Consider the following 23925-nt stretch of genomic DNA (forward strand, 5'->3'; position numbering starts at 1 on the left):
ATAGTAGTGGTAGTTAGTAGTTAGTAATAAGGCCACTTCACATTCCAAAATCGCCATCGCCTAGTTGATGTGACGTGACTTGCTACTTGATATTTACATATATACTCTTTATTGGTTTGGTTATCGTCCTTGGGTCGAGTGAGAAGAGTGATGAGAATGGTAGGATTAGTTTTATGCAGGTAATTAGGGAAAGAAGAAAGGAGAGGAAGAAGAAGAAGACGATGAAGAAACACGGACAGACAGATAGTCCAGATAGATAGATGGATAGATAGATAGATAGATAGATAGACAACATACATGTGGAGTACATACATACATACATGCACACATATCCTAAATGCTTGCGGGAGGGATGGACTTGACAAGAGAAATGAGATAAACTGCGATTTGAAAGAAGATAGATAGATGATGGCGATGGGTATACACAATTCGATTGAGTTCATATTCAGTTCCAGTTCCAGTTCAGATTGCATCGATGGTATGAAAGAGGGATGGATTGACTGCTTAACGATGTGGTAGGTTGGGGACGAATTCAAAAGATTCATAAGTAGGAAGAAAGATACAGATGACACCACTCCGACAAGTCAATGAAAGATACAATATAAATCATTTCGAACTGACGCTGCAAATATCACATGTTCACTTCGCGCTGGTTTTTGATACATACATGCTAGCTAAACACTCAGGGGAGAGAGGGTATCCAGATCCTCTTATCCTCTTCGAGAGGATCGCCGGTTTGGTAGAGTCGAGGTTCGTTTGCCATTGCCACTCGGTTTTGAAGGTGCTTGCTCTGTGGGTTTCTGCGGGGATGTGGGCGGCGGGGATGAGAGAGGCGAGTCTTCCCTGTCGCTTAGGATCTCGTCCAGGGCTGCTTCTTTGTCTGGAAGGTCGACGCTGTCGTTGTCCTCCTCGCTGTCGGCACCGCCCTCCTCTTCTGCTTCCTCTTGTTCATCGGCTTGCTCTTCCTCCCACTCGTCCATTTCCATATCATCTTCATCGCTGTCCCGGTCTGCGTAACTGACTCTCCGGGATGTACCTCTGCTGCTGCGTCTCCTTGCTGCCGTGCTCGCTTTCTTGGCAGCTCCCTCATCCGAGGACCAACCGTCGTCGTCCTTCTTCTTTTTCTTGGGGGTCCTGGTGGTTCCCACGGAGCCGGACGACTTGCGCGGGCGGGCGGGCTTCTTCTCTTTGTCTTTCCGCGCCTTCTTCGTAGCGCTTGCGTCGCCGCCTGCTTCAGCCGATTCGGGCTTTCTCTTCTTCGCCGAACCGTGGGACCCGCTCTTAGTCCTCATGACGGATCGCACGATGCGATCCAGCAAGTCCTCGCCTTCTTCCGGGAAGAAGTTCTTATCTGCAACCTCTTGCGCCTCGCGGTGGCTACCCATCGGGGCGAAGATCGAGCTTGGCACTCCCATCTTGCCAGGGTAAGTCTGCAGGATGTTGGTGCCGCCAGCTGCGCCTCCAAACTTGCGCTGTTGTGAGTAGATGTCCGCAAAGCGACGAATGGTCGCTTGGGCTAGGTCTGATAGCGTGTGGAGACGGGTGCTCATTTCGTCAGATTTTGTGATACCGTCTCGTGTTTGCTTGACACGCTGTGCGATGTGGAAGATCAGCGACAGGTTGTGTTCATTGGCCACAGCCTGCAAATAGAAGAGAATGTAGCGGGAGAAGTCGACTAGTTCGGCTACCCGAGTAGACTCTTCCATTTCAGCCGGAGGATAGTCGGGGTGGTAGGCGAGAAGGGACAGTAGACGGGAGAACAAGGATTCCATGACCGTCTGTTGATCGCTTCTTTTGCCGTTGGTTTGTTGCGAGAAGAATGAAGCTCGCGACCGCAGCCAGGTAAGTGTGCTGTCCTTCAAGCTGGCGATAGGCTCGAAGGCGAGGAGGAAGGGAACCGTGTACCAACGGTAGCTCAAGTGCGTTTTCTGTACAAGCTTTTTCTTGAGCTGGCTGATAAATCCACTTCTCACCTCGAGGACTGGGTCCTGAGCGACCAAAGCGATCGAGTTGAAATCCCGCGGGGTAAGCAACTGGTCGCAAAGTCCATGGGACGCACAGAGCTTAAGCAGTGACCTTGCTGCCAATAGACGTAGCCGTGACTTTTGCGTTGCGGGCGTGTCCTTCTTCTTAGACAATTCGCCGTCCTTCACGACGAGTTTGTTTAGAGTATCATAGACCGGTCCGGCGTGAGCACGGAAGTCCTCTTCGTTATCCGAGCCATCCTTTGCGCGTAGGCGATTGACAATGATCTTCAGAGCCCACTCCTTGGCTGCTGTTTCATCATCCACTACATCAGACCACGCATACCCAGCATCTGGTTGAGGAGAGCGATTGGTCAAGAGGATCTTGTTGACGGCAATCGAGATGATAGCGTCACTCTCATCATCTGCCTCCCGCGGAGCCAAAAGGTTCAGCTGGGACAAGGTAGCCAATTTGGTGAGGAACCGATCAGAGCCGTAAGCCCAGTCGGACACGCATTTCTGTATCAGATCCTTGGCGTACATTTCCTTCTTATCGGCAACAGCCATGAGGATAGAAACGGCATGCTTCGCCGCTCTAGGTGACGGACTGTGCAGTGCGTAGCTCACCAATGACTGGAGGAATTTCCGTTCCTTGGGAAGCTTCGATGGGAGCTTCTTTGCGAAACCAGAGCATGCTTTGAGGATCTCTTCGGTGCCCGCACCATCCTTCGTGGAGGAGCTGGGCGTCTGCGATTCCAGATCTTTGCACATTTCCTGGACCTGCGCTTCCAGCACCTCGGGATTTCGAGAAGAGATCTCCCGCAACATCTCCTGGGCAGGGTTAGCCAAGCCATTCTCATCCGTTCTTGATAGACTCATGATAGCTGGAATATGGCTTCTGTTGAACACCAATGAGCTAGAGCGATACAAGAGAGGCGTGAGAGTATCAAGCAGGGAGGAATTGTTGGAGCTTTGCAACCTCCTTCCCAGCTCTTTGATGGCTTTGACTACGGTCCGGTAATCACTGACCGCAGCCATTGAGAACCGGATCAGCTGGTAACCACGCCGGTCGTGCACCTTGGCGAATTTCCAGAGATCTGCAGATGTCCGCGACGGGTCAGGGAGAAGTTTGGACAAGGTGTCAATCACTTTGCTCAACTGAGCCTTGATCCGTTCTTGGTCCTTCTCCATCACGCCGCCCTATATCAAAAGGCATCAGCAGTTGAATTTATTAAAGGGACTGCCTCGGAACTTACATTGTACTCCTCGCAAGCCTGCAGATAGACCGTCATCGCGGTCCTCATAGATATTTGACGGGCTTGCATGGCAAAGAACACCTTTTTCGCCTTCTCATCGAGGCTCTTGAGAAGGGTGAGTATGCGACGGGCCCGAATCTTGTCAACGTCGATATCTCCATCGCCTTCCGAGGCCTGCGAGTCCTTCTGCTTCTGAGACTGGCTCGAGCTACTCCGCGTCAGCTTACTCTTGACGGGAGGATAGTTGAGCGGAAGCAGAATATCGAAAAGCACGCGATCGATCAAGACGTGAATGTCAGGATCATTGGTGAAGAAGGCATCGAAGATCTTGGAGGGTCCATCCTTGAGCAGAGTGACTGCTGGCTCGTTCGCCTGCTCGATTTCACCCACTGCAACGGCCCAGATTCGAGCCAAGGTCTGCGTTGCGTGCTCGCGGACCTGTGGCTTGCGATCCTTGACCCGCTCGGCAAGGATGAAGAGGACGGAATCAGGGGTAGAAAAGCCTCCACTGGCGCCCAACTTGTTAACGACCTGGGTCAGGCCAAAGTTGCTGATGGCATCGACGGCGGCCACCCGCACCTTCTCGTCCGCATCGCGAAGCATCGAGGCGATATGTTTGATGAGCGACTGCTCTTCGCTTTCGCTCAAGCCAGAGCCACCCGCAGATGTCAGCAGAATCCGGCCGACAACGGTGACCCAAGCAGCTCTTACTGAGGCGGATTTGTCCAGCCGGCGACTCAGAAAGCTTTCATAAGTGGAGCTGTGTGTCTGCGAGAAGGGTTTCGGAGAGAAGGGGGTGAGAAGAACACTAGGTTGAGGGATCGTCTGCGCGTACTCCTCTATGGCCACAGGCGGATAAGCGGCAGGATCCATCGGCGGCGGAGGGGGTGGTCCAGCAACCCCGATACCTGCCGTAAGATCACCGATGGTCTGGGTAGCCAGGAGACGCAAGGACAGCGACTCTGCTGACAATTCCGCCTCGAGTTGCGGAACCACGTTCTGCAACACCTCGGGACATGCTCTCCACAGTTCTCGGATGAGGCGGTGCGCCTTGCTCAATTCCTTGATGTCTTCTCCCTCCTCGTCGGAATCGTCCAGATTGGGCTTGCGATGGCCGCCCTTCGAGGATCCATTCGCACCCTCCGCAGACGCATCAATGATGACGTTGTTGAAATACTGGCTAATGTGGCTCGTCATCCTCTCCGGGCATGCTTGACAGATGGCCTTGGCCATATTGTACGCAGGAGGGTAGTCTTTCAGAAGAAGCGTTCCCTGTTTCGCATCCACCGGCGCATCGCCTCTCTTCCCTCTTTTGTTCGGCGCCTCCATGGCACGGGGGTCGATGCGCAGAAATTGGGCCACTATGACATCGACCACATCGGCGGCAAGAACAGGCGTCTCGTCGATAACCGTCACGAGCAGGCGCGTCATGTCGAACTCGACATTCTTGGCGACCTCCTCCCCCGTAGACGTTTTAGAGGACCCAGAGACGATGTCGAAGCAGCTCGTAAATAGAGGGATGATCAATGAATCGGGATGGTCCAGATCTGTCATCAGCACGATACTCTTGACCTCCGCAAGAGAGTTCAAGACGTAGATGTGCTGAGCATTGTAGGAGTTGGATGGGTCCCCGAGCGCGGGGACGATGGACGAGACGATGCAGGTAAAAATGTCCTAAAATTCGAGCGAACGTCAGTCAGCACGATCATCGCGCGCAAGCAATAACGAGAGATGGATGAAAAGGCCGAGTGCGACCGTCTTCAGGGGTTGGCAATTGGCCGCGCACCTTCAGTTGATTGCCCGTAAAAGGCGCGTCGGGCGCACAGAGACGCAAGACATCGACGATACAGCACGCCGCCCAGGCTCTCACGCCGCGATCCTTGTGCGCCAGGAGATGAGCCGACGCGAGCTCCTGCGAGACCTTTTTCAGCGAGTCCGTATCAATTTCCTCCTGCTCCAGTCGGCGAAGCTCCTGCGCCAGGGTCTGCAAGCGTTGCAGCAGATCGGCGATGGGAATGGCGGACCGACCGACGCGCCAGGATAGAGGCTCATTGAACTTGAGACGGCGCAGGCCCGCGGATGTATCTTCCGGGTCCACGGCCTCCGAGGCGACGGAGGGGCCCTGACGAGTGCGCGCGGGCATCGTGGACAAAGCGCGGGGAAGCCGAGGGAGTTGGAACGAGCTTCAATACACCATGCGCGGTATCGGAGGGGGGTAGGAGTTGAAGAGGGGGGGGGGCAGTCGACGTAGAGATAGGATAAAGAGACTCGGATGGTAAATGATGTGTGTCGAAAAAGGGGGGAGAAGGAGGAAAGGAAGCTGCACGTGGGAGGAGAAATTGGGGGGGAAGAAGAAGAGAACCGATAGACGGTGGACTTTGGAGGAGGAGAGAGTGAGTGAGTGACTGGCCGGCCGAGCAAAGCAAAGCAGAGCAGAGCAAAGCAAAGCACAGCACAGCAAAGGAAGTCCGACCGGCGAGACCAAAAGGAACCACAAGAAAATCACCGCCTTTCCACCGCCTCCACTTTCGGGACGCGTCGCGCGACTCCTTTGCTTTTGTACTGTTTCAGGAACTTTTCTACTATTACGCCAGTAGTAGTTGTCTACTGATCAGTACGCAGTAGGGGACTTCTGGTCAGAAATGTCTTAATGTCTTAATGTCTTGCATGGATGAAGAAACAGGGTGGATTTGTCTTTCACCTCCCAACCAGTTGGTGATTTGGCTTGATTAATCTGCACGCTTCCCAATCGGTCTGGAGGTGAGCATTGGCCAATCAAGAGTAGAGACGGCAAGCAACCCGTTGGCAACTTTCCGGGTTTCACCACCAAATAATGAACACATTAATAATAACAATTAATATATATCAGTCTTTGCAACCATCACTATCATCATCATCATATTATTTTATATTGTATATGTATATTTATATGGAGTACACCTGCAGATGCAAATGCAATCGCTATCTATATATATCCCCCATGTCACATTACTACCTCAATCAATAAACATTAATCATCCCAAGTTCTATATCCCGCTGGAACAACGCCATCATGCTGATGCTGATGATGCGTGAAGAATGCTGAGTGAGTCACACCCATAAAGAGAAATCCATGAGAGAAGATGCAAGTTTTCAGTTCCTGTTTTCGTCCTCCTTTATTCACTCTTCCACCCTATTTACAACTTCGGACTGAACCGGCTCATAGCCCGAAGCTTCTTGCCGTAGAAGAAGAAGAGGACGGGAATGGGAATCATGGCGACCGTGATGAAACCGAGCAGACTGGAGGCCCAGTCTACTCCCAGCTTGTTATACATTTGCGTGGCAAAGAGAGGGAAGGCACCTCCCAGGCTACTCCGCACCAAGGTGTTGGCGGCGATGGCTGAGTTGGCGAACATCAAGTACACGTCAATGATGTAGTTGAGTCCCTGCATGAAAATCACCAGGATTCCCATGCCAATGGGCACACCAGCCACAACCTGAGCGCCCCAGGAGGTACTGGGATGTGAGGTCCAGCCGAACCAGAACAGACCAGCGGGCAGCAGCACCGACGCAATTATCATCGGAATGAGACGCTCCTCCGGCACCACACGGCCGTGTTTGGCCAGCTTCCGAGCGAACCGCGTCTTCGTCTGCCAGATAATCAACGCCGCTCCACAGAGCACTCCCACCAGGATGCCAATGAAGGGCAGCCCTGCGATACCCTCGTTCGTCCACCCGCGCACGGACTCGAACGACACGGGGTAGGCTTCGAAGAACAGGTACAGGATGCCGTATACCAATGCCAAATACAGAGTGATCAGAAGCAGAATGGGCTCGAGGAATAGCATCATCACCGGCCGCAGGAGGTACTTGGTCACGATGTCGTTCATCGTGGGGCGAGCATTGTCCAAGAGGGAGTGCAGAGCCTCGTTCCCGGTCTCCCGACGAAGACGAGCGGCACGTTTCTGAAGGATTCTCGGCGCATACGTTTCGGGGACAATAAGGAAGGCCAGCAGGCCAAAGGATCCCGAAGCAATCAAGGTAATCCAGGCCGTCCAGCGCCAGCCAAGGTACGAGTCAGTGAGGTACCCTCCGACAATAGGACCTGCATAAGACATGTTAGCAAATGACATCTACAGTATGTTATTCGGGGCGCAATGGGAGCTTGCTTACCAAGAACGGGTCCAATGAAGGTAGCACTGGCAAACGCTGAAATAGCAACCGCACGATCAACGGGATCCCAAAAGTCGGCCATAGCACCACCCACTACTGCCAGGGGCGAGCAGCCAAAGATACCAATCAAGAATCGGCAGACCAAGATGGTCTCCACGTTCTGTGCCACTGCAACGGGAATCTGGAAGATGGCGAAGATGGCGTAGCCAGAGAACAAGGGAATCCTACGTCCATACAGCTCCGACAGAGGAGACCAAAACAACGGTCCAACTGCGAATCCGAAAACCACCAAACTGGTTGCCAGAATCATAACCTCAGTCGAGACACCGAATTCCTTGGCAGTCACAATGGTTGCAGTCGAGAAGACACTACTGGCGAACGTGATCCACGTAGTCATGAATGACAGCGACATGGTGATCAGCCACTTGCGCCAACGGGGCATGTTTTGGGGATTTTCGGGGTCATCTGGACCGTCCCATTCCACCAAGTTGGGATCCTTTTCCTTCTCCGCTGCCTTTTCCATTTCTGGTTGAGGTGCGCCGGCCTCGATATCATATCCATCTTGCTCCAACTCCTTGTCGATGACGTCTTCGCGGCCCTTTTCTGGGTCGCCGGATGTACTGGCGGATTCCGATTTAAGAGTCGAGTCGGAGGAACGCAGATGCGCTTCGTGTGTTGTGTCGAGATGCGAAGGTGCAAGGTTCGATTCCGGTGCTGCAGCACCGGAAGTATGCTGTATGTCACTCATAATATATGTCTGCGCTCACCCAAATGCGCCAACGAGAGCTAATAGTCTTGATGCTATGGGAAGGGTCGCGAAGGATGAAAGACCAGTTTCAACGTGGAGGAAACCGCCCTGGATGGAGACGGATATAGTATACAAGATTGTCTCCACAGACCAATCGAAATGTCTAAAGGGACTGGGGAACAGGATGCGCAAAACACCTGCCGGGAGTCTAGGGCCATGATGGACATTATAAAGACACCCAAGCCTCTTCACTGAGTGGGCCTCCTCAAGCCAAGACATGAAGAAATGATTAATCAAGACCGGTCTTAATCATGGAAAAGCCGACGGGGTTAAGCCAGGCGGGATATCTCCAGCGAGGGACCCCACTCCTAGGACCGGTCCATATTGACCATAACATCCCAAGGTCCCAGGATCAGGTTACCCACCTTCCTACAGATCCCCGACTGACCTCAGATGTGATCCTGTGCTTAGGTTAGGGCAATGCCATCATGCCCGGGCTTGATTATGAGCCGTTATATCCGAAGGATGACCAGGGTCCCCGGTGTTTACAGGATTCTCATTGGGAACGTACTGATCTGTAGGCCAGAAATAACGCAAGCGTCATGAATAATGCGCTTCCCCGTCTGCACAACAAGCCCCTCAGGCAGCTCTAACAAATTGGGGGCCATGGGATGCAAACTCTTCGCTCTATGCGGCCAAGTGGGCACCAGCTCGCGCCTCGGTGGCTCCGAATCTCCGAAATGATTCATGAAAAAGGTTAGATATCAGCACTGGATCCAGTGCCCACTTCTACCCGATGTCTTGGCATGCCTATCTCGACATTTCTCGACACTTCGTCCTCAGGACGTGCGCAGACTGACCGTTGATGAGATCAGTCTGTTTCATGTGTTTGTGCCAGACTGTGGTAGATATGTCAGCAATAGCAGCACGTGGTAGTTACAACAATCGGTCTGCCATATCACGCAATCTACTGTTGGACTTATCTGCGCGTCTGCAACTTGTGCAGTGATTCGTCATCTGCTTAACTTCAGCCTGTCCACGGGCCATACGCTGGGATACGAACCAGGAACGGCGGCACATTTTCTGAGACCGAAAGCCGAAACCATACCCAATACGGTTAGAAATCCAGGTGCTAACCCTCAGCGACTTGAAACCTCATCACCAGAACTAATCTACTTGAAGATAAACAGGCTGACTTTGTGCTTGTGTGGCTTGGATAGTGTTATAGTAGGACCATGGGAAAAAAAAAGATAGGGGTTCCATAGATTATAGCTATGGGCTCCATAATTTTTTTTTTCTCTTGCCTTTCTCTTTCCCTTCTTTACACGTCTAGACCTTCGACAGATGGAGACCTGACTGGATCCTGCAAGAATAAGAGAGAGGAGACAGAAATATGTGACAGCTCTTCAGGTCAAGTCTCAAACACACACCTCCTTCTAACTGCTGCTAGACAGCTAGGTCGTAGACAACTCACGCCGGAGAATAAATACAAGGCAGATTAGTTTGACAAACGAAACAAAAAGTCTATCCTCTAAGAACTTATCCGCCCGCGTACATGATAGCCCGTGACGAGAACCGCATTAGCAGGAGAGCAAACAGCCGCCATTACCACCAAACGAACTACTCCGGTAAGAAGAAGTGCTTGAAGAGATTTCCAATATCCACCAATCAACCAACAAGGCAAGATTTACCTACTACTACAACACAGGACCATACGGAACTATTCCGATCCACCACACACACACACACACACACACACACACACAAGAAAACTAGTAAAAAAACCCTTAACTACCCATAGTTTAAACAACGAACCGAACCTATCTAAGCTAAGCAATCAATAATGCCAATGTCCGATACCATGGAACAAAGAGAAGAGCTTGAATGATTGTGGATCAACTTCGCTTTACTTAATGGATGTACAGTATATATTTCACTAAGAAGTGGAAAGAATATAACCAATCAGACACTTTGGCCGAGTGGTTTAAGGCGCAGGCCTGCTACTACATCTCCGTACTAGCTGATTAGCCTGTGGGTTCGCCCGCCTGGGTTCGAGTCCCAGAGGTGTCGCATATCTTTTTCTTTTTCTTCCGCATCCTTCCTATATCTTAACTGTCTAGTTAGGAAAATTAACTCTTGTTCTGAGTACATATTTTGAGGGTGAGGAGGGTTCTATCTGACGACTACTATTTTTGGTCGATTCTGTCTAGGTTCCTCCTCACACTACTATGTACAATATGTATGTATGTAGTAAGTATATCATGAAACCAAACCCCGAACCCTACCTACGCCCCAATCTTCCCATGCAAGCGTGCATGCATGCATGCACTGATACCTAGCCAGCTACTACTAGATAATAAGTACCTCCTAAGGCAGTTCGAGATCATGCGAACCGGTCAGTAACTGCGTATGTAGCCTAGCTAGCCGATTTATTTACAGTGTAGTGTCTGTTTACGAATAACCCAGAATAGCTCAGTAGCTAACTGCTCCGGCAACCTACGACCCGATGGATCTATGGTGGTTGGTTGGGAACCCGTGCATGCAGAACACTGGCCGCATATCCGAGCTGCCCGTGATACTTAAGCGAGAACGAGAGGGCAGAGAGACAGAGAGGCAGAGAGGATGATATGATGTGATGTGATGTGATCAGTCGATACACGATATATGCTAGGCGGGTGAGTCCGATCGGTTGCAATTAGCGGTGACTATACATAGTACTACGTACGTACTCTACTTTCATGTTTACTTTTCTGCAGTGTGGGACTGATGTTACAGATTGAATGGAGATGCACCTGGTGGTGGTTGGTCTCAAATTTGGGTTGTTAGAATCGAAAGATTGGGTTTCAGTGGTTTCTTGTTGCAATTGGAGCGGTGAGGACTACTGGTAGGTCTACATTGCTGTGTCTGTGCTACGTCGCAGAATCACAACGACGCATGTACTGCCCACGCTGGCCGTCTAGGATCTGGACGGCCAGCAAAATGACATTCATAGTATATCACTCAGGTATATAATAAATGCAAGACAATGCTACAGTATGCGGTGGACAACATACGCCACCCAGCCGGCCAGTATATTTCTCAATGGGTATCCAACCCTCCCGTGCGAGTTCCGGCCAAACGGGAGTTGTCACTAGAAAAACAAACGCCGGGTTCCCTTATCCTCCCACAGGAATCAGATTAATCGCTGCAAAACGCCGGGAAATGCAAGACGCTATTCAAGTATCAAGAGCTTTCATCAACAGAGTCATTGAGGTCGTGGCGTTGCTTCAACGCATCAACGGCCTTCTCTACTTCGTCCTTGGCCACGGTAGCCAGCGTGGCTTTGGCCCCGATCCCGAGCGTTTCGACGTCGCCCGCACGCTCGTACAGCTTCCGAGATATATTTCGATTGATTTCCGTGTATTGTTCTTTCGTGATGATCTTCGAACGATAGTAAGGCTTAAGCGATGAACCGACCAGCTTCTGTATGTCGGACTTGACTTTGAGGGACAAGCCGGGACGACTAGGAGAGCTGTCGTCGGAACGGATAGCCGCTGATCGAGTGGCAGAGCGAGGTATCCGACGATTCGGGCGGCGAGTGGGGACTTGAGACGAGTGATCGTCTTGGGCACTCCGAGCAGAACCAACCGGCGACACATCTGGCGAAAAAGGTGGAGAGGACGGGTCTGCTGGTGACCCCAGTTGTAGTGGAGACATGGGCCTGCCTCGGAGGGTTGGAGGCGGTGTGACGGAAGACAGACGCGGGGAAGAATGGTTAGATGGGGCAGGCGAGATGGAAGGCGACGAGGGGCCTGGGGTCGTATGATCGGTGGGTGCAATGGATGATTGACCGGAAGCGCCATGGGAAGTGACCCCGTTCGGGTTGGACGATTCTTCGACCTCCTTTAGAAGGGATTGAAGGAAACTCGGTTCGCTCGAACTCTCGGCATTGATCCGAGCAGAGGCCTGCGCACTAGCAGCTCTCGATGATTCACCATTCTGTACCGCCCGAGCTGCCAGGTCTTCGGCCCTTCGTGTTCGGGGCCGCTTCAACTTGCGTTCAGGTTCGGTAGGTTCAGGAGACGGCGACAACGTCGGTTCCTTACGTTTCCGGGCCGCGCTTGGGTCATTCTCAATCTCACGGGCACGCTCGAAAGCATTCCAGGCCCTCATCTCTTCAAGAGACTCGGGCTCTGGGGTGGGCTCACGAGGAACGCGGGGCCGCGACGGGCGAGGCGCCTCGATATCCAGTAGAGCGGCAGTGTCTCGGAACCGATTGCCACCGCCCTGCTGCTCGGCAACTTCAAAGCGACGTTGCCAGGCTCGAAAATCACGTTGGTGGGCTTCTTCCCTGCGCTGCTCTTGTCGAGCGCGCTCGGCAGCCATGTCATCATCAAATGGAAAGTCCAAGTCAATATTCAGATGATCCCAGACAGATTGCCACACGCGAGCCCAGTGCAGCGAGTTGAGCTGGTTCCTGCTCTGCAGTCTGCGTCGCTGTGCTCTTGTGCGACGGCCACGCCTGTCCTGTGTCTGGGAAGACCACTCGGCAGTCTCAGGAGACCGCCCGAGGCGACGTTGCGTCACACACCGTGCGCAGTACCAGGGACCCGTCGGGACAGAATCGAGGCCAACACAATATGTGTGAGAGGGGACATCGCAGCCATCACATAGGAGAAGCAGTTCTTCATTGTCTGCGTCCCCACAGATTGGACAAGGTTGAAAATCCGCAAAATCATCATCTATATATTCAATGATCATCGAAGGGTCGACTTCTGCTTGCTGAACTCGATCCTGAACGGCATAGGACGATGTGACGGGACCTGGAGCGAAGCCAAAGATCAGTTAACAGAGATACACACGTAACGAACAAGAAGAAAATAGAGACCATCCATGACCATGTAGGTAGGTCAATAGAAAGAAAAGGGACTTATCATGAACTTACCACCAGGGCGGTCACTTAGTTCGACCATGTTGAAACTCCGACGACATATCGGACAGCTGTTGGCCCGCTCGACCCAGGGCTTCAGGCAGTTATTGTGCAGGATATGCCCACAAGGGAGGAGCTGAGCGATCTGACCCGAGTCCTCTGTGCCATCTACGCCATCATGGTTGTTGAGAGAGGTATCCGCCGACTTGCCCTCTGCCCCGAGGTCAAGTCTTGGCGCGGCCTCGGCGGCGACGGCAAGAGGATCGCTGGCGCTTTCGCCAAGGTCTCCTAAGCACACAATACAGGTGTCGGACATTAACAGAAGGTGATGTGCCACAATTGTCTGCAGAGACGCTGAGAGAAGGCATGAAGAGCAACCGGCAGAAGGGACAGGAAGGCAGAGGGAGTGGGAAGGAGAAGGGGAGAGAGAGCCAGGTCGAGTGATGTGGGGAGAAAGCAACCGGCCTTTTGAAGGTGGACCTGAAATCCAGCCTAACGCAATGCAGTCTGGCCTCCAACGTGACCGGCCTTGGTCCAGCCAATGATCTTCATTGAATATCGTCGCCTGGCCTTAGTCACCCGCGCGCTCTCTTTTTTGAATGATGAATGAGAAAAATGCCTTGCCCTTGCAGCACCAGCTGAGTACCTTTGCATCTCTAGTCTCAGCAAGCCTCTTTCTTCCTAGTTAGTTGGTTCCCTCCCTCTGCTTTAGTAGCTGACTGTCTTTCTTTCTCTTCCCTGAAAAAGCTAGTAGAAAAGTCCACGGGTCGGTGGGACCCTGATCTTCCCCCCCTCCATGAGGATTAAGTAGTTAGTGTATAGTAGTGCGAACTCCCGAATGACCTTTTCTTATCTGCCTAAAAAATGACGAATAATTAGTTAACTTGATATATTTAGCTGACACAACGGTCCGTCCCTAGTGGTAGCTCGAGAAAACGAAAATAACCAAAGAAAAGGAACAGATACGTAGTGAACACATTTCTTTAAGGTTTGCGACCGTCTTGAGCAACCTGTCCGAACAAGCTACGGATAGAACTCTATATGAGTGATCAAGCAAAAGGAAGACCACTTTGGCACATATGGATAGTATGCATGCATGTCGATAAATGCACGAGGGGGGCGTTTTCCTTTACATCCTTGCGGAAATGCGGTGGTTGGCGGTGCCTCCCTACACACTCAACCCAAGAATTATCGAGTGGACATCCATCAACCTGAACCCAACATCCCCTGTTGAGATACTCACATGCTACCACAAACGAGTCCATCAGATGGCATGGCACAATCACAAGTTACTCCGTTGTTTCCAAGTGCAGAACAAGAGTGGTAGTACGAAAAGGTTCATCCGATAAATCCGGTAAATCGACTAATTGGTTCGATGGAACTGGGTGAAAGGTCTGGAATCACCGATGGTATTTAAATCTATTGGTGAAGAAAACTCCTTGTGCAAACGACAGCAGTTGGCGTTACCAACATCGAACTAGCGGGCTTCGTGGAAAGAGACATTCGCTCATTGAAATTCTCCAGATCTCATTTTCTCATTTTTTGATTTAAACGTAATAGAAAAAAGTAATCCCATTATCACATTTAAACCTCCGCGATTTCTCTGAGACGACGGATGGTGGAGCGGGTGGCGGCGGCGGCGGGGGTACTGTAACACAATCCAAGCGATTAGCATCCATGTCATGCCCGCTTCTCAGGGGCCCAGTCCAAGTAGATGGAGATTGCACTGGACCCAAGACGCAGCTTATCCAAAGCAGCAGCGGCAACAGCAGAGTTGGTACTTACGAGACAGTGTAGGCACCACCGGCGACGGTCTTGTTGCAACCCTTGCACTCCCAGATACCAACAGCCTTGCGCTTGACGGTGTTCTTTCCGCAGAAGGTGCAGATGTAACGGGCGTGCTGGGACACTTCCATCTTCTTCACCTGCTTACGCAGGGAGGCACCGTATCTGTTATCAAACCATCGTCAATATCGATCTTTCTGTATCGCAAAATTCGAGGTTGAATATGTCGTCTTCGATTTCCGGGAAATAAAAACTCGATCGACTTCATCCCGATTTCAAGACTTCGTGGTGGAAAACCGTGGCTGCATACCTGGTACCATATTTACCCGTGATACCGACCTCTGCAATAAATGTTAGTCTCGCGATTCGTCGTTCATAAATTCAAAACCTCATCAGTCGTTCTGTAGAGGTTCAAAAGGGGCACATACTCTTGGTGCGCTTCGTCATCTTGTCTCTGTGCGGCTGTTGAGGTCGAAGATGATAACAGTGCGGTAAGTCGAAATCGAGACTGAGGCTTTCTACTCGGGCGGGAATGGTTGTGGGCGGGCTCGCTTAGGGCTGGAACTTCGGTCACGTGCACCCCTTCAAATGCAGATGCTCCCCATGATGTATTCACTTGGCTACTCTAGTAGTCGCATACTTTATCATACTGTGGAAAACTATACGATTTAATCTATAGAGAGCTTCGTAACTTCTTTCAATCCATCTACTTTCCTGCTCATAGCCATGTTCGTCATTTTGCGCCGTACTGTGCGCATGTATCTCGAACCAGCAGCCCCCCACGCACGTGTGTACACAAACGGAAGATTATGTAATGCGACACAGCATAACACAACTAATTAATTAGTTTACTAACCACTTTGTAACTAGTCGGCAATAGTTACCTCATGGTAAGCAACAAGGATTTTGTATAGCTTCTTTAGGACCCTTGCTTGATTTTGATTACTGAACAGAAGCGAGTAAAACTCTTTCATATGCTAGAGACAGCTACAATGAACTACACAATGCCCCCTCATCCCATTACTGCATTAAGCATAACCACATGCCTCGGTCCTCTCATCGGAGGTTTCTTCACATCGGGTTAGCCCAGGACCGCTGTTCAGCAACGCCGTCATGGCTGGGTGGCATTCAGGAATCCCCCCTAGATTCAATCCGTGGCGGTCAAATAATTTGCATAGTGCTTGTATCCTACCTGTATCTGCTATCCAGCATCTCCTTCGTATATCACAAATCGATATAGCCGACAAAGCCTCACAATCAAATGGAATCCAATAAGCAATATGATCTGATCGTCCTGGGGCCCACGGGCTATACAGGACGCTTCTGTGCTGACCACATCGTCAAGAACTTTCCCACCAACCTGAAGTGGGCTCTGGCTGGTCGTTCTCTCAGCAAATTGGAGAATATCGCCAAAGAGCTGAAGAATGTGAACCCGGATCGTGCCGAGCCAGGTACTTGATACTACATGTCTGTTGGCTGAACACACCGTTGACTTGCTTGTAGACCTCCTCGCCGTGCAACTCAACCGTGAAGAGCTGCACCCGTTGGTCCAAAAGACGCGAATTATCATTAACTGCGTGGGTCCTTACTGTCTATACTCCACGCCTGTGATTGAAGCTTGCGCCAGCAACGGAACTCACTACGTCGATGCGTCAGTTTGCCTCTGTATAACCAGTCCACCAATGCATAGCTAACCGAAGCAGTACCGGAGAGACACACTGGGTCAAGGAGATCATCGGCGAATACCACGAAACTGCCAAAGCGAACGGTGCTGTTGTATGTACCTTATCCTCACGGCTCCACAATACGACAACAACCTAACTATCAATCAGATCATCCCTTGCGTTGGCATCGAAAGCGCACCTGCAGACTTGCTCGCCTGGGCTACAGTGAAGCGAGTCCGCGAAGATCTATCCTGCCACACCAGATCAATCACCGGTGACATCCACGAGATCAAGTGAGAGACACCACCTACCCCAATAGGCCATCCAATACATCCTAACCTCAACCCTCGCAGATCCTCCGGAGCAAGCGGCGGCACTCTCTCCACCGTTCTCACTTTCTTTGAAAATGTACCACCTTCCGAAATGCGCAAAATCTCCACCCCCTTTGCGCTGGCCGCATCGGCCCCTCCGAAAGATATCCCCCGTGAGCCGCTATGGGCGAGGCTACTCGGTATCCGATCCGTCCGCGACATGGGTATCTTGACCACCTCTCCATCAGGCCTAGCAGACACCACCACCGTCCACCGCAGCAGTACCCTGATGCCAGAGTTCTACGGACCCCGATTCTACTTCAAACAATTCCTCCGTGCCAGGAACGCCTTCACCGGAATCCTCTGGCACTATACGTTCCTGTTCGCTATTACGGCTCTACTCCTGCCTCCGGTTCGCACCCTCGTCAGGAAATACATCTACACTCCGGGTACCGGCCCTACCCTTGAGGATTCCGTCAACGACTTCGTCGAGTACCGCGCCGTCGCGACTGCGGACCAGGATACCCCCACGCCTCAGCGCGTGCTGGGCAAGTTGAGATACCAGGGTACTATGTACGAGTTCACTGGGTTGAGTCTGGCTGAGGCAGCCATGACGATTCTTGAGAACGAGGAGAAGGTGAAGAAGGTGTCTCGTTGTGGTATCGTCACTACTGCTACGCTGGGTCAGGAGTTCATTGATCGCTGGGATAAGGTCGGGTGTCATATTGAGACTCAGATCGTTGATAATTGATTTGCTTGTGGCCTTGGCCGATGGACGAACTCTCAACAAGATTTTGTTATATAGCTACTCATGACTTGATTTGGTTGTTTATAGATATTTACTTGGTTGTTAATAATACTACTTGCCAGTGAAACTGCCCCGCGGCTTGTTCGAACAGCTCTCATATGCCGACCTCCATGTTACTTATATAAATGACTTGATCCTAGTACTGGTAACCCATTTTCAATAACCTGTAAATCCCAAACAATCCTCAATATAATCCCGCCCAGCGGATAATCCCAAAAGAGACCTAAGAATACAATCAACCAATCAAGCAGGATATGCGTACAAAAAGGTACACTTCAGCACTACCCATACATACCACCCCCATCAGAATCAATCAAAGCTCACAACCTCGACATCCTCAAACTCTTAAACACCACCTCCTTCAACCACCACGCAATAATCTCATTCACCTCCTCCGGCTCCTGCCACAGCGCCCAATGCCCCGTGTTCACCTGCTTGTACGTCAAATGCGGCACCGTCCTCGTCATTCCTTTTCCTAGATGAGGCGGCAGCGCGGAGTCCTTCAGCGCTTGAATGAATAGTAACGGGGCCGTGATGCGTGCGTTCAGGATGGCGAGCTCTTCTTCGTAGTTTATCTCTCGTGTGCGGTACCAGTTTACTGTGTGTTTGTTAGTAGTTTTCTTTACACTAGGGATTGAGCGGTAATGGGAATAGGGATGGTTGGAACATACACGGCCCTCTCAGCCCATTCCTCGAGAATTCATTCGCATAGTATTCCAGTTCCTGGATGTCATCCACATTAGCATCTCCATCCCACTCCCTTCTTTCATATGAAGAAAGTAGAAATAGACTCACCACCTCACTCAACAAAGGCGACGGCCTGACAAGTTCCATCCGATCCAACAAAACCCCATACTCGGCATCAAACGCCACGTCCCTATCATCCGTGCGACCGCCATACAGCGCCGACAAGAACTTCTCGATATCTTCCTTGCTAAAGATGACATCTTCAAGATTCCCGCTCCGGAATTGCAGCTGGTACGCGAAATGCGGCGCAATGTTCTCTACCATTTCTTCTAGTGCGAGGTATTTCCGGGTTGGCGCTGCGTATGGCACGCAGACTGTGAAGATGTGCGTTACGAGCTCCGGGTGCCAGAGCGCGACGCGGTAGGCGAGGGCGGCGCCCCTGTTGGTTTCAGTGTTTGGTTTATGTGTTTGCTTGCTGTTATAGTGCGGACTAGATTGCTTGGATTTCAAGGTGGAGGTGAGTACTTACCAGTCATGTCCGCCGAGGATGATCTCGGGAGCGTCTAGTTGGATTGCGAGTTCTTTGATGTCGTTGGCGCAGCTTTTATGAGAATATAGTTCTATTTCTTCGGGTGCGTCCTTTTAATTCGTAAATATTGATGTCTTGTGTTTTTGAGGGTGATGATGGCACGTACTGTTCGGCCGTATCCTAGACAATCTGGCGCGACGACTCGCAGACCCATGGAAATCAACATGGGAATTTGGTAGCGCCATCCCATGGATAGGTCGGGGAAGCCATGGAGCTGTACGCAGCAGATAGTAGTTAGATCGTCTTGTTTGATTTAGATGATAGTTCAATGTGATATATATCACTAGTCACTCTTGATTGGGATGGCATCACGCACGAGGAAGATTGTTGCCCGATAAACTCCTGATTCGGGCTCGCTGTAGAGGTAGCCTGCGATATATATCAGCAATCATGTGTTACAGCTTCTAGTCTATCTAGATCTAGTAGATAAGTATAGGGGACAGCTGTGCTGCATAATCATAATAATGATGCATGATTTGAGGATTTATCGAGCCTGCAGGCAATCCGTCCTTTGAATTGCATCAGATGTGCTGCATCTCCTACATACCGTATGTCTTGCCATTGACGTTTGCCGAGCGGCGCTCGACCCTCGGGTCGCCGGTTACATCGATCTTGTCCACGGTCATGACGGAACAACTGTTGGATGGAAGCTGCAATGTTCAAGTACTGACAAGAATGTCTACTGCAGGAAGAGATTTAGATGGAATGAAAGAAGTGTTCAGGCAAGTTGCATGCTGCTATACCGACTTTCCCAGGATCTATAAATGGTACCCTATGGAGACCCCCGCCAGCTGTCCCGTCACGTGCAACCGGGGCTACTGATCGATTAATATAAGACTAACTACAGGAAATGAGGCGACAGAGTCCATTGGGCACGAGTAATATGGCATTTCCGGTACACATAAACCTGTTTTCCTGGCAGTAGTTTCGCCCTGGTTGATTGGTGACCGCCGAATTGTTTGTGTTCAGCCAGCCGAAGGGGGGAACTCGCCGGCCTTCCCGCCGAAATGCCTCGGTTCTTACTCGATGCAGACACTAAGAATGTACATAAGGAGGAGAAGCATAGACTTGCCTTCAACCTCCGGTCGACATTGCAATTCGCTACTCGATATGATAGAATATGATGGAATTAAATAAAAAGAAGAATGAGAGAGAGTGTCACCGCTTCTGCTGCTAATAGATTACCGTATCTTCTTGGTCCTCCTCCACTTCACCGCCATCATCGTCGTGTCGATGGATATCCGAGCGGTCATGGTCCATACTAGTAGATACATTGCTGTCATTAGCAGGTGAGGTCTCGGCTTTGGCTTCTTCGGAGCCTCCGTCGGCTGTTGTCTCAGCTCCCATAGTCACCGAAGACGCTTGAGCGACGCTCTTATTCTCCATGGCGTCTGACTCGGACACCGAGGCTGGTTCCTGGGTCTCTTCATGCTCAGCCTCCTGCATCTTCTCCTCCTGCTGCTCGGGGTTCTTCTCCTCGTGGGACGAATAGCGTGCTTCGAACTCCGCCACTTCTCTTGCGACAGTAGCTTCCGCTTCTTTAATCTGGTCCTGTATTATATCCTCATCCTCCGCCCTTAGCTGCCACGGCTTGTAGTACTGCAGATAGAATAGTCAGAATCTTCCAAACTCAAGCACCAACGCCACAAAACCATAAATTCGGGATACATACTAATACCGGCTCTGTCCTCGTCTTAAGGAAATGAGCCATCGCAATCATATTCGAGTGGCGCGTGCGCATCTGAGACACCCATCCATCAGCGCCTGCACGACATAAACCGAGCAGCAAACCAAAAACCCAGCAAATCACCATCATGATCTGATCATCCCCGGGGAATACGGAATTTCAAAACTCACCGATTCCTCCTCGTAGAACCTCTGCTCCTTCTTCCGAATCACCGCCCGTTCCTCCCGCCTCTTCTTCTTCAGCTCTCCATATTCTTCATCCTGCAACTTCAACTTATCCTGTTGTCGTCGCTCAATATCCGCACGTCGCTTTTGGGCCGCCGAGGTCGAGCTCTGCGAAAGCGTCCCCAGCAGAGCACCGAATAGTCGTTGGCCGCGTTTGCGCTCTTCATCCCGCCCTGCGCCACGCCGCGGTTTCCGTTCTGTTACATCCGGTGAGGCCTGTTTGCGATCCGGAATAGACTGGGTGTCATCGTGATTGTCCGTTTGTGAGCTAAGACGACGGCGTTTGTTCTCCGAATCAGGATCCGTAATTGACGACTGTCGCCGCTTTAGCCCTGCTTCTGGGGACGGAATTGTAGTAGTATCCTGGTCGGGGAGGGCGACGGCCGACGCGAGAGTTCTGTATTTCCATGCAAATGTCCCATGTTAGCAGGGATGTTTCTTGTTAAGAAAAGTAGTCAGGGTAGGCAGCGAAATAATATATACCTTTCAGTCATATCTGGCAGGGAGGAGAAGCCGTGAGAGGTGAGGAAAGAAGCAAATAAGAAATCAATCAATCAAATGAGAACAAATTTGCTTGTAAGATCAGAAGAATAGACACTTGGTATCACACAACTCGAATCAAAACATTCCGCAAAAACAACCAGACAGAAGTCACCGGGTATTCATTTGCAGCTTCTCTCAATCAAACCTTCGTTTCGGTATCGCGATATGCCCGGCGCGGCGGGACTCCAACGGCCCGTGCACGGACCACCAGACCGCCCCGAAAGAGCGTTTCTTCCAGTTCCATCTCCCTCTCTGACCTCTCTCTTCTGTGTGTCCCCGACCCAGACTCTTCGATTACCTTCTACTGTCTCGCTGCTGACATATCACATTGTATCGTTACGAAGCGTCAACTGCTCGTAATAACTGCAGCTTTCTTCGACAGCGGACCTAACATTTGTCTCGTTATTTCCTCGTTCTTCACGACTCGTCGCGTCTCTCCTACCTTCACAAAAGAGCTACTAATCTCATAATCCCACCATGTCTCGCCATCACCCCGATCTCGTCATGTGCCGCAAGCAGCCCGGTATCTCTATCGGCCGCTTGTGCGATAAGTGTGACGGCAAATGTCCCGTGTGCGACTCCTACGTGCGTCCCACGACCCTGGTCCGCATTTGCGACGAGTGTTCCTTCGGAAACTACCAGAACAAGTGCATCGTGTGTGGTGGAGAGGGAATCAGTGATGCCTTTTATTGCTTTGAGTGCACGCGACTCGAGAAGGATCGAGACGGATGCCCGAAGATTATTAACTTGGGAAGTTCGAGGACGGATTTATTCTACCAAAAGAAAAGTTTTCGAAATCATTGATGCGGGCTGGGTGTTGTTTTTCCTTGTTCGCCACGCGTTTAGGCTCTTGGGCGAGAACGTCTGCTCTCTGCATCGTATGCTCCTGGTCTTAGGGAGCTCTGCAGACTTATGGGGGTGGCTTGGGCGAATATGAATGGTTGTTGAGTGTGAGACAGCTACAGCTACAGAAGAGAGAGGAGATTTGTACCGGCGGTGTTTCGGTCACAGGTGCCCGGGGCTATATACTATCGCGGATCATAGAGCGGGATATACAAGAAATTACGGGGTCATCTACCCACGCACGGAGATTTACCGACCCGGACGTCTCGGTCTCGCAAATCCCCGACTCGGTCCGTTGTCCTGGGGCGGGTGGACTTCTTCATGCAACCTTTCGCCCGTGATCTCATCGGGCGAGGATGCCTCGATCTGCGTGCTGTGTTAGGAAGACTCTTCAATCAATCGAGCGTTTGAAATCAGCTCTTACCTTCTTTGAAATCTTCAGGCCCTGATCGCCAGCCATAGTGATTGCATGCATCCGGGAGCTGGCGTACAGCATACGCTCCTTGATCGAGGAACCCGAGGGGCAGGTATAGATGAAGATCACCACGTCGGAGTCGGGGTAGTGGTAAAGTGTGTACCGGGGAGAAGACGAAGGGATGTGTGACTGGACGCAGTTCGCCTCCACTCCGGACTCAGCGGCAGCAACCTTGATCGCCTCCGTCGGGACATCAATGGCCTGTATTTAGACAAAGCGAAGTTAGATTCCTAATTGAAAGACACATAACCCAGATGCATTGATCGCAGGATCATGAAGGGACGTACCAGCTGAACCAGGCCTCCCTGCTGTAACCCTTCGAGGGCCTGCTTGACCTCATCATCCACTTTCATCTTGACGGACGCACCACCGAATGGGTTTGCTCTGTTGAACGTCCCACCAATACCGATATCTCTGCTCGGAGTGCCGCTACGAGCCTCCTCTTCGGCTCTCCGCACAGCCTCCAACTCCCGCTCCTTCTCGCCCATCAGATCCTCCCGTCGGAAACCGCCCGCGGTACCCTTCTTCTCTGCATCCCGCTCCTTCCATGCCTTCTCACCAATGACCTCATCTTCATCCGTAGCGAAGATGGTGGAAGCGAACTTCTCCGTTCCCAGTTCCCTAGCCAAGGTGGCGCGGGTTGCGGCGAAGAGAGTCTTAGCGCGCACGCCAGCATTAGAAGGAATGTAGGTCAAAGCCACAAGGGAGGATGAACCACCCTCAGGGCGACGAATGAGGAGGTAAAGGGGAGTCTTGGGTTCAAGGACGGATGAGAGCTGGGAAAGAGATGGGTAGAAGGCGTTCGGAGAGGCGAAAGGAACCGGGGAAAGGGGCGACAGGCTTTCCGACTTGATTGTTACGGGAAGACAGAAGATGGATTCATCGGAGACGAAGTTCCTGAAGGCTTCGTGAAGCTCATCAGAGACTATTGTGTATAGTTAGCAAAGAATGCTGGAGTTGAGCGTAACTTGGGGTTGTAAGGTGGCATGTCCGAGGGGATCGGTTGCGGGATGTCGTAATCGTCAGGAACAAGGGGAAGACGAGGGGAACGAGATTTGTAGATATGTACCTGAGATTCCGGACTGCATCGTGAATCAAGGTCCAGCAGTAGCTCCTGGCCGTTTCGGATGATGCAACTTATCGGCCGGTCTACTTCCTGCAGTCGAGGGGTTTATCTGGAAGGTTGTTTCGGGGAGACAGACGGAGGGGAAGGGCAGAAGCGGTGTGTCTTGCTTCTAGCGGGGCTCAGTTGCTGCCCCGGGCGATCGGCCCTCTTCTTA

General features: G+C 51.4%; 9 protein-coding genes and 1 non-coding gene across 10 annotated transcripts; 3 read left to right on the forward strand and 7 right to left on the reverse strand.

The window, feature by feature from the left end:
* Window positions 1–249: 249 nt before the first annotated feature.
* On the reverse strand, window positions 250–5587 carry BO87DRAFT_365160 (sister chromatid cohesion factor PDS5). The gene is made up of 3 exons (XM_025621786.1): window positions 5007–5587; window positions 3221–4894; window positions 250–3164 (listed from the first exon to the last, which is right to left on the reverse strand). Exons 1-3 carry the CDS (start codon window positions 5361–5363, stop codon window positions 711–713), a joined length of 4485 nt encoding a protein of 1494 aa, XP_025476682.1. The 5' UTR covers window positions 5364–5587; the 3' UTR covers window positions 250–710.
* Window positions 5588–6197: 610 nt separating this feature from the next.
* BO87DRAFT_340869 (MFS transporter) lies at window positions 6198–8337 on the reverse strand. The gene is made up of 2 exons (XM_025620676.1): window positions 7373–8337; window positions 6198–7304 (listed from the first exon to the last, which is right to left on the reverse strand). The coding sequence occupies exons 1-2, from the start codon at window positions 8118–8120 to the stop codon at window positions 6397–6399; spliced, it is 1656 nt and encodes a 551-aa protein (XP_025476683.1). The 5' UTR covers window positions 8121–8337; the 3' UTR covers window positions 6198–6396.
* A 1748-nt stretch (window positions 8338–10085) lies between these two features.
* On the forward strand, window positions 10086–10190 carry BO87DRAFT_t206. The gene has a single exon. It is a non-coding gene; the product is annotated as a tRNA-Ser (tRNA).
* Window positions 10191–11116: 926 nt separating this feature from the next.
* Window positions 11117–13803, reverse strand: BO87DRAFT_379113 (putative PHD and RING finger domain protein). Its single transcript, XM_025623956.1, has 2 exons — window positions 13045–13803; window positions 11117–12922 (listed from the first exon to the last, which is right to left on the reverse strand). Exons 1-2 carry the CDS (start codon window positions 13343–13345, stop codon window positions 11343–11345), a joined length of 1881 nt encoding a protein of 626 aa, XP_025476684.1. The 5' UTR covers window positions 13346–13803; the 3' UTR covers window positions 11117–11342.
* Window positions 13804–14613: 810 nt separating this feature from the next.
* Window positions 14614–15261, reverse strand: BO87DRAFT_399641 (60S ribosomal protein eL43; the record flags this gene model as incomplete). The annotated part of the gene is made up of 4 exons (XM_025625451.1): window positions 14614–14677; window positions 14815–14979; window positions 15125–15155; window positions 15243–15261. 4 exons carry the CDS (start codon window positions 15259–15261, stop codon window positions 14614–14616), a joined length of 279 nt encoding a protein of 92 aa, XP_025476685.1.
* A 540-nt stretch (window positions 15262–15801) lies between these two features.
* On the forward strand, window positions 15802–17633 carry BO87DRAFT_365172 (uncharacterized protein). The gene is made up of 5 exons (XM_025621787.1): window positions 15802–16265; window positions 16318–16465; window positions 16518–16590; window positions 16647–16771; window positions 16832–17633. Exons 1-5 carry the CDS (start codon window positions 16076–16078, stop codon window positions 17538–17540), a joined length of 1245 nt encoding a protein of 414 aa, XP_025476686.1. The 5' UTR covers window positions 15802–16075; the 3' UTR covers window positions 17541–17633.
* Window positions 17634–17688: 55 nt separating this feature from the next.
* BO87DRAFT_461571 (alpha/beta fold hydrolase) lies at window positions 17689–19592 on the reverse strand. The gene is made up of 7 exons (XM_025629101.1): window positions 19421–19592; window positions 19190–19242; window positions 18980–19087; window positions 18814–18923; window positions 18393–18723; window positions 18269–18320; window positions 17689–18195 (listed from the first exon to the last, which is right to left on the reverse strand). The coding sequence occupies exons 1-7, from the start codon at window positions 19497–19499 to the stop codon at window positions 17918–17920; spliced, it is 1011 nt and encodes a 336-aa protein (XP_025476687.1). The 5' UTR covers window positions 19500–19592; the 3' UTR covers window positions 17689–17917.
* Window positions 19593–19964: 372 nt separating this feature from the next.
* BO87DRAFT_379119 (pinin family protein) lies at window positions 19965–21449 on the reverse strand. The gene is made up of 4 exons (XM_025623957.1): window positions 21268–21449; window positions 20731–21181; window positions 20546–20614; window positions 19965–20472 (listed from the first exon to the last, which is right to left on the reverse strand). Exons 1-4 carry the CDS (start codon window positions 21276–21278, stop codon window positions 20047–20049), a joined length of 957 nt encoding a protein of 318 aa, XP_025476688.1. The 5' UTR covers window positions 21279–21449; the 3' UTR covers window positions 19965–20046.
* Window positions 21450–21595: 146 nt separating this feature from the next.
* Window positions 21596–22538, forward strand: BO87DRAFT_379120 (PHF5 family protein). The gene has a single exon (XM_025623958.1). It carries the CDS (start codon window positions 21805–21807, stop codon window positions 22129–22131), a length of 327 nt encoding a protein of 108 aa, XP_025476689.1. The 5' UTR covers window positions 21596–21804; the 3' UTR covers window positions 22132–22538.
* On the reverse strand, window positions 22394–23852 carry BO87DRAFT_379121 (twinfilin). The gene is made up of 4 exons (XM_025623959.1): window positions 23715–23852; window positions 22933–23570; window positions 22595–22846; window positions 22394–22536 (listed from the first exon to the last, which is right to left on the reverse strand). The coding sequence occupies exons 1-4, from the start codon at window positions 23731–23733 to the stop codon at window positions 22420–22422; spliced, it is 1026 nt and encodes a 341-aa protein (XP_025476690.1). The 5' UTR covers window positions 23734–23852; the 3' UTR covers window positions 22394–22419.
* Window positions 23853–23925: the final 73 nt, after the last annotated feature.

This window comes from Aspergillus neoniger (genome assembly GCF_003184625.1).
Source record: "Aspergillus neoniger CBS 115656 unplaced genomic scaffold BO87scaffold_30, whole genome shotgun sequence".
Taxonomy (NCBI): Eukaryota; Fungi; Ascomycota; class Eurotiomycetes; order Eurotiales; family Aspergillaceae; genus Aspergillus; species Aspergillus neoniger.